Consider the following 9,010-nt stretch of genomic DNA (forward strand, 5'->3'; position numbering starts at 1 on the left):
TCTCTCTCTCTGTCTCTATTCTTCCTTTTTGTGGATGTTGCTTAGCTTTCTGGTTACTGCACCATGAAGTTCTGCCATGAAATTTCATGTCTCTTTTTCTCCCTTTTGCTGTTTGTACTGTCTCGGAGATACGAACCAAAACCAAACAGGACTCTTGTAAGACCCAAAACCAAACAAAACCCACTGCTAGTAGATATTGTTTTCTTTAGACTTTTACACTCGAGTTTCCTCTCAAAGTTTTCGCATTCTTATAAGGAATGCTTCGTCCCCGTCTCTAACCGACGTGGGATCTCACAACTTAATGTCTAGAGCCCAAATATAAACGTTAATCCATAGGTGGACAGATCGAGATATTGGATGGATAGAACAACATCTCTTTATCATTCACTATATCTCTCTTTTAAGTTCTATGATTTATGAATTTTTGCAGCCTTACAAATCATAAGTTCTGTTCAATATTCGATACTTAACTTTCTTCCTCAATGTTCCTTATTTGCTTCCAGCCTCATCATTGGGCCAATATAAAGGCCCAACAACTTGTCCAATGGGCCTAAGATAAGAGTTTGAGTTGGGCCGGCCCAACCTCCAACAACCAGGCTCATGATATCTAATAAGTCCACAATTGTATCATATGACAATCTATATTAATATCAATTCTCTAGTATACAACTTAGTTCCAATGAATGTGGTATCAATTCTCTAGTACATTTTAAGGTGACCAAAGAATTTAATAAATTAAATAAACAATAAAAAATGTCGATTCAGTTCTTAGTTATAATCGATGTCGAATTTATAAACATATAAAAATATCGAGACTAACACATTATTGGATGGGGCCACTACCATTAGGATTGCATTATTTTATGTGAGAACAAAGCAAATTTGATGAACAACATGCATGTGGTTTGTTTTCATGAGCTTTTTGGACTATTTGAAATTCAATAATAAGTTAATTTTGTTTTTTTTTTGAATATGTCTACACATTTACAATAATATTTGAATAACGTTAGACTAATTAGATCTCGAGCATGAAAATTATTATTATTTAACGTCTATTGAAAAAAAAACGCCTAGAGTGAATAATTGAAAGTACAAAGATGACTTAGTATAATTTTTCCATTCGTTCGTACTCAATGATCACTTATTTTATTTCAACTAGCTTTCTTTTCACTCTTTTATTTCTCAAACAAATTTTCCTTTAAAAATCTTAGATCTCGAAATTTGTTTGAGAGGAAAAAAATAATATAATTAGATGCTTTAAAAACACGAGTGGTGATCAATTATTAAATTACAAATCACGAACAAAGTTCAATGTATAAGATTATTGATTATTGTCCTAAACATCGATGTTCGATGTTCGATGTTCGATTTTTGCAATTATCAAACTAAAAAAAATGATCACAAGAACAAATAAATTGGATTACGTTATTGACCTATCCCAGTAATGGATAAGAATAGAAGCATGATGTTCACACTTAAGCATCGAAGTGCCGTGTGGTTGAAAATTAGCATTGACAGTGAATTGTGCAGTCGTTTTCAAATATTAAGTCAATTTTGCTTCGTTTTATGATATTGTTAATTTTAAATTGATTATAGTTTTGAAACTCTTTAGAACATCTCATTGCCAAGTCCCTCATTTAGATATCTATAATTTTCTCTTAATCTAACACATTACGAGTTTTTGTCTGCATTTCTAACAATCTTTTCCTCGAATAAAATACTACTGAGCTCCCGAAGCTCAAAAATTTCTTTATTCGATATTGGAGGATTCTACTCACCTAACGAATTCAGGGGTATGACTTAGATATTGTCACAGAAGCCATTTTCTTGATTTTTAATTTAGCATAACGTAAATATATATACAAGCTAAAATAAACGATATATATATATATATATATATAATCTCTCCTTATAAATTCGTATGAAAATGAGGGAATTCTATCCCCTATAATTATGTTATTATGTTTCTGGCTTCGTATTTGGTCAACTCTCCCAATATGATAGAGATATTGAATTAGCTATAAAAATCATTCTTATTCATACAAATTAAAGGACAAATAGAGTTGTATATGATTATCCGGTGAAATGTTGATATTTTCAATGAACATATTTATAAAAAGATATTAAACATGGCATAAGATACTCCTCCATATATGTTCACATAAACGATTTGAATCAAATTAATGTAAAAATTACACACCGAGTTATATGAATATGGTTACCAAGATAAGATATCCAACTTGATTCCCCTGCTATAAACCTTTAAAATTATTTCTTGAACATAATTGTATTAATGTCAAGTAGTATGGTTCAAAATTACACTAACGACTTTGAATTTTTTATTATGTTCCCTTTGATTTTATGGGAGTAAATGCCTATAATAATTGCTATAAAATATTTAAAATGTGTTGCTAAAAACGATTCTTTGAATTTTAATACAACACAATAAAAAAAATTAGGAACCGTCTAAAAGAATTTACTTTGTTTGAATTTTTTTGCGTATAAAACATGTGGTTGAAAACGATATTATTGGATGATGATATAACGCCTTCGAGAAGAGGGGGAGTTTACACGACTAGTGGAAATGTTTTGAAACGTTCTATACTTAAAGTGGATGATTATATCTCGAGTAAAGTTCTTAATCATGATTATGCGCATGTAAGAGGACTTGATGTCTCGTTAAAAGGAGAAAGCAAATTTTTTTTATTAGACTAAATTAATAAAAATATTCATAAAAATTTTAAAAATTTTAATAACAATTTATAGACGTCTCATAATTATCTATAAATATTTTAATATATTTTGAAAAGTTAATGAACGTGATATTAATGTAAATGTATTTTTAAATTTGTTAGAAAAGTTTAATGGTGTCTGACATTTTTTAAAGTTATTTTTTAAATATTTTTAAAAGTGAAAGGGTATTTTTGGAACTATTTTGAAAATTCAAAAATATATTTGAAACTTAAAATATTTTTTTTCATAAAAATAGTATTTTTTTTAAAGCTTTTTAAAAATATTTTTTATAATTTTTTAAAAATTTAATTTAATTTAATTTTTTTGTTTTTTTTAACGTTGGACAATAAAATTATTGATTTTATATTGTTGTAACATTTTTTATTGGGCCACATTCAGTATGTTTAAAATTTTACCCATTTTTAAAAAGGAATTTATTTTAAATATAATTTCTATTGTAAAATGTAAAACATCATAATAACTTCAATATTTTTTAAATAAAAATAAAAATATAATATTTTCAATATAATTTCTAAAACTCAAATTCTCTATATTCACACATAATATAATATAAAAATATAATATAACGTTTTCATTTTTCTTTCTTCTATATAGATATATGTAAACACAAAAAAAAATCGAGTGAATGATTTAGGTAAGAAAGGAGACTAATAATATAATCTCTATCTCCCGTCCCATTTAGTTAATGGAGAGAAATCTCTCTTAAGACCCTCTCTTTTAAATAGAAATTTCTCATCCTGTTCGAGACAGTCCCTACAAGTTAAATGGACATCTCTGAATTTTATATTTTTTAAATTAATTTACACATTCATTCAATACTTTATCCAGTATCATTTGATTGATTTAAAATAGTTCAAAATATAAGAACGGCTCCACATTTTAGATGAAATCAAAATGTATGATCTAAAGTTAGATATTCCATCATTTTACTTAGAGATTAGGTTAAGTTTAGGGATGATTTTCAATTAAAAATCAATGGAGATCATGGGAGTACTATCATAGCATCCTCTCTCTTTTTAACCACAAAAACAAAATAATTCGTCCCCCACGTTCCAATACCCAAACATAGCCACCAACTTAAGATTATAAATTCGTAGTGTTTAAGAGCATTTGAGATGAGAGAGGCATGGGGGGTTTGGTTGAAGAATACTTGCCAGCAATGGCCATGTTTGGGCTTCAAGTCACTTATGCCATTATGGCTCTCCTCTCCCGAGCTGCCCTCATGAAGGGCATGAGTCCTAGAGTGTTCGTTGTTTATAGGCAGGCCATTGCCACTCTTTTTATTGCACCCATCGCTTATTTCTCAAGGTTTTCTCCTCAAACCTTCATTTTTTTTTCTTTTGGGTTCTCTATTTTTTGTGTGTTTTCTTACGTTTTGGGGATTTCAGGCCGAAATCAAGGAGGTTGTCTTTGGATTTGAAGAGCTTTTCTCTAATTTTTCTAGCTGCTCTTGTCGGGTACGGTTCATTTTTTCTTATTAGGGTAAATATATTGAATGGTAATTCTTAGCTTAGCTTAGATTAGCTCTTTTTTTAGTTAAAAAAACTAACCCACAAATCAAGTTTTTACCTTTTGGTTAGAAGTGGAAGTATTTTGTATATTTAGAAATTCTTGTTTCTTCTAATTTTTGAGGGTTTGGATAGGGCAACCATGAATCAAAATGTTTACTTTGAGGGAGTTTTCTTGGCTGGCTCGTCAATGGCGACGGCGATGACGAATTTGATACCGGCGGTGACGTTTGTGATAGCGACGATGGTTGGGTATGTTGATGGTAGGGTTAGGTTGGGTAGTAGTTAAAACTTTTGGGCTTGGTGATTTTGATTTGAAAATTTGTAGGATGGAGAGTTTGAAGATGAGAAGCTTAAGGAGCATGGCAAAGATTGGAGGGACAGTGATTTGTGTGAGTGGGGCTATGTGCATGGCTCTTCTTAGGGGTCCAAAGCTTCTCAATTCATCATTAGGGTTTGGGATGAAATCTTCAATATTTAGTGTTGAAAGTGGAAGTCCCCATGCTTGGCTCTTGGGTTCCTTGTGTGTCTTTGGGAGCTGTTGTTGCTGGTCAATTTGGCTAATTTTACAGGTATATTTGAGCAACCGTACAAACTCATCATTAGTAGATATTATCCTCTTTTGATTTCTCTTTCAAACTTCTCCTCAAGATTTTTAAAACGCGTTTGCTAGGAAAATGTTTCCATACACTTATAGAAAAATGTTTCAAAACCCGTCTGTTAGGGAGAAGTTTCCATAACCTTATAAAAAATGCTTCGTTCTCCTCCCCAACCGATGTAGAATCCCACAATCCACCTCCCTTCGGGGCCCAACGTTCTCGCACTCGTTCCTTTCTCCAATCGATGTGGGACCTCCCAAATTGTGTTTTAAAATTTTTGAGAGAAAGTCTAAAGAAACAGTATCTACTAGTGGTGGGATTGGACGGTTATGATTTCAATTTCATTCCGTTGACGTAAAATGATAATAACAAATTAAGTTGAAAAAAATTGAACATAAAAAAACAGGTACCAGCTTCAGCAAGCTATCCCGACAACTTATCATTATCAGCTTGGATGTGTTTGTTTGCCACGATTCAGTCGATCATTGTCACTCTATTAGTAGAGCCAATGAAGGTAGAAACGTGGAAAATACATTCAACAATAGAAGTCATTTGTTATCTCTTCTCAGTAAGTAATTCATTTGATTTCACAATCTTAAAATCTGCTAATTGAATTGAGTTCTTATTTGTGTGCTAATCTGGTGGGTTAGGGAATTGTTGGCTCAGGCATTGCCTTCTTTCTTCAAGCTTGGTGTGTTTCAAAAAGAGGCCCCGTCTTCTCTGCAATGTTCAACCCTCTTTGCACAATTGTCACAACTATTTTGGCAGCTATAGTTCTTCATGAAGAGATTTTTGCTGGAAGGTAAAGTTTTCTATATGGGGTTAATTTTCCGAATTAATCTTAACCCTAATGCGTATGCCCGACTCTAAAATTTGCATGTATCAAACCGTACAAAACTAACAGCCACACTGTCACAAACCGGCTCGAATAATTTTTTCAAAATTTGGTGGGTAAAAGTAATGTTTTGAAGAAGAAGATTCTTACTGTGAACGTGAGATGTTACGTGGAATGAAACATTTTTTATAAGGGCGTGAAAACCTCTTCCTAACACGTTTCGATACGTAATCGTACATTAGGGTGAAGATTCATCCTTTTCTCATATGTTTATTTTTGGAACAATTTTCAGCTTGGTGGGGGGTGTGGCTGTAATTATTGGATTGTACATTGTTCTTTGGGGAAAGGCCAAAGATTATGTGAAGGAAGAACATGGGGTTGAAAAAGAAGAAGAGGATTGTGAATCAGCTTCAACGGACAGAAGTAGCTCTAAAATTGGTTTGGAGGAACCCCTTTTGTTTGAAGGAGCTACACATCATATTGACAGCTAGGCAAAAAGGACTTTATTGCTGTCCTCCACGTGGCATTTATGGTCCACTTGTTCTCTACAAAAACATGTAGGAAAATAAAGAAAGGTATAAGTTGTATTTTATATGTAGTTTTTTTCTTCAATCTTTTTGTTTTGTTTTGGTTTCTTGGAGTTTTTAAGGTTAATTAAGTTCTTTTGTCTTTGATTCATCTCCAATTAGTGATTTTTCTTAGAATATTAATAAAATAAAATAAAAATTAACATTTTGAGTGTTTTAGTCGAATTTTAATAAAAATTATAGGGAATACAGAAAACGACCCAAAAATGTTTGACGGTCAACGATAAAGAAGTTGAAGATGATAGCCACATGTTACTTATACGGTGACTATTAGAAGTTTACCTACTCATTCCCAACAGTGAACTTGTCCCAATTGACAAGAAAATGTGTAGTATTGTAGCTAATCGAAACATGAGGTCATTCCCATACAAAGGTTGCAACTAAGCCTTTAATAATGAATGTCTAAGACTAGTTGGTAGATATCGGGTTATGCCCTAGATTCATGTGACGTGTAGTGCTATTATATCAGGATATTGTGTGTGGGGACGATTAGGGAATGGCTCGGAAGAGTTAGGTTATGTGAACCTAATCATAGAGATAAGTTCCGATGAGCTAGATTCGTGAATTCAATCATACTATTTTAAATAACTTTAAAACCTCTCTCATTTTTTCGATAATATAACGTCTCTCTTACGTTGCATGTTTGTGGTATGCCGATGGTCTCAACTCGAATATCGAGGGCAACCGGCTAGGTTGGTGTTGGTAGCTCACTAAAATTGACTCTTTATTATTGGAGTAAATTAATTATTTAGTAAGGATAAGTGGACCGTATCATATTATTGTGGATGGTGGTTTTTCCTTTTAGCATAGGTAATTTCAGCTAATACTCTTATACTCCCAATTAAGGATTTTCTATAAAAAGCATCTATATAACCTCGATTATATGTCCAATTATATATTATATTTATAAGTTTTTCAAAAAAAAAAAATTTTTAAGTAAATTTTTTAACAAATGAATTACGAAAATTCAAATTTTGTAAAGATGAATAAGGGAGCTTATAGAAGAAAAACGCTATAAATATTCCAAAATAAGCTATACTCACAGAAAAAGTTGCATTTTTCACAAATTCATACCAATTTTCAGAATCGGTTGAATTTTCATGTAACAAGTTTATAGATGTATCAGAATCATTTTCTTTATCTTAACTTAGTCATGTCAATAGAATTCTCAAGTGTCGAACAAATAAGTTGTAAGTCTATTTAAGGGAAGCCTCAATGGTGTCTTTTGTTCAAGGGTTCGAGAGGAATCCTTAAAGGAGGTTTGATGATGTACTTTGTCTGAGGGAAGGATTGTTGAGGATGATTAGAGTCCCACGTTAGACTAATTAAGAGAAGATCATGAGTATATAAATAAGAGACACTATTTCCATTCGTACAAGGTATTTTGGGGAATCCAAAAGTAAAGCTATTATGGGTTACCCTCAAAACTGATAACGTCGTACTATCAACATGGATATTATACGGCATATGGATAGGGCCACAGACATAGAATAATTATTTGACTTAAGAACAGAGCGACAAGTGGGTGAATAACATGTGACATTGATTGAGGTTTGTTTTGAAAAGGATAATTGGTTTTTGGACACTTTCTCACATATTAGTTAACATCCTTAAACAATTTTACTAGATTGTGTCGTAACCATGTCTTTCCTTATTAACATATATCAATGAAAGTTTTTGGCCAAGTTGTCACCTCATTCATTTAATTTAAAATTATATATCGATACATTTGGACACAATTACCTATTCACACGTAATTCACATGGGTTCTTAAATTACGTTAAAAGACGTGAAAAATTGATAAGTTAAATAGTTCAACTTGTGTGTATTGCACGAGTTGAGCTATTCAATTAAATTATGTATCGTGACGGTTTGATCTGAAGTTAATTTGACGTAAATTTGTTAAATATGAGATTGAGTTAGAATTTAAATAATCATAGTTCATTTAAAACAATTGGGTTATGTCGAGATAAATCTAAGTTCAAACGCTTGACCTGAAGTCAATCCAACTCAAGTGTGGTAATCTCTCTTGATCACATGTTTTCGATACAATTGACATCTACAATGTTTTCTTTCAAACTGTCTTCAATTCATTTCCTCAATCACGTTTTATAAAAAAAAAAAAAAAAAATCTCTCAAAACATGATAAGAGATTCGACCATACGTTAAGATTGTTTGTAAAATTCAATTTTCACATTTCTGAATTGTTCACTAAGTTAGAACATGTATCGCAATTCCCTGTCTCGTTGTCAAAAACTTGTGATTGTGATAGCCAAGGCACAAACGTCATTGTCAATCTTACAACTGCATCTCTTACAAAAAATCATATTGCAATGAAGGATTAGTTGGGTTGTTACACATCGACAAGCCAACAAGTCAAAGGTTAATTCAACGATATTAATAAAGTATCAATTTAAGTAGGTTAGCAAGTTAGAAGTCGATTCAATTTGATTAACAAGTCAGAAGTCGATATAGGTAGATCAACATGCTGAGGTCGATCTTTGTAGCTCAATGGTTTTGATATCCATTTCAAATATCGTTTTCAGCTCTATGCTTTATCATATATATTCAATTAGACATTCTTAATTTTAATAATCTCCACACGATTTAAGTGTGTTTAATGTGAAATATAATATCTTTTAAACAAAAATGTTATTGATATTAAAACAATGGCACATGTAGAAACTTGGAATAAGAAAATGTAGAGCATGTGCGATGGCTCCAATT

General features: G+C 31.7%; 1 protein-coding gene across 1 annotated transcript; it reads left to right on the forward strand.

Moving 5' to 3' along the window:
• The first annotated feature begins 3,880 nt into the window (after nt 1-3,880).
• On the forward strand, nt 3,881-6,232 carry LOC111806120 (WAT1-related protein At4g30420-like). Its single transcript, XM_023691477.1, has 7 exons — nt 3,881-4,062; nt 4,143-4,211; nt 4,398-4,514; nt 4,591-4,834; nt 5,268-5,429; nt 5,512-5,663; nt 5,989-6,232. The coding sequence occupies exons 1-7, from the start codon at nt 3,881-3,883 to the stop codon at nt 6,185-6,187; spliced, it is 1,125 nt and encodes a 374-aa protein (XP_023547245.1). The 3' UTR covers nt 6,188-6,232.
• Nucleotides 6,233-9,010: the final 2,778 nt, after the last annotated feature.

Source organism: Cucurbita pepo, chromosome LG11 (genome assembly GCF_002806865.2).
Source record: "Cucurbita pepo subsp. pepo cultivar mu-cu-16 chromosome LG11, ASM280686v2, whole genome shotgun sequence".
Lineage (NCBI taxonomy): Eukaryota > Viridiplantae > Streptophyta > Magnoliopsida > Cucurbitales > Cucurbitaceae > Cucurbita > Cucurbita pepo.

Bases quoted from the DNA above. Each gene is read 5' to 3' on its own strand.
- LOC111806120 (XM_023691477.1), top strand. From the start codon at position 3,881: ATGGGGGGTTTGGTTGAAGAATACTTGCCAGCAATGGCCATGTTTGGG. The intron at 4,835-5,267 runs GTATATTTGAGC...ATAAAAAAACAG, and splicing joins CAATTTGGCTAATTTTACAG to GTACCAGCTTCAGCAAGCTA. The intron at 5,430-5,511 runs GTAAGTAATTCA...CTGGTGGGTTAG, and splicing joins TCATTTGTTATCTCTTCTCA to GGAATTGTTGGCTCAGGCAT.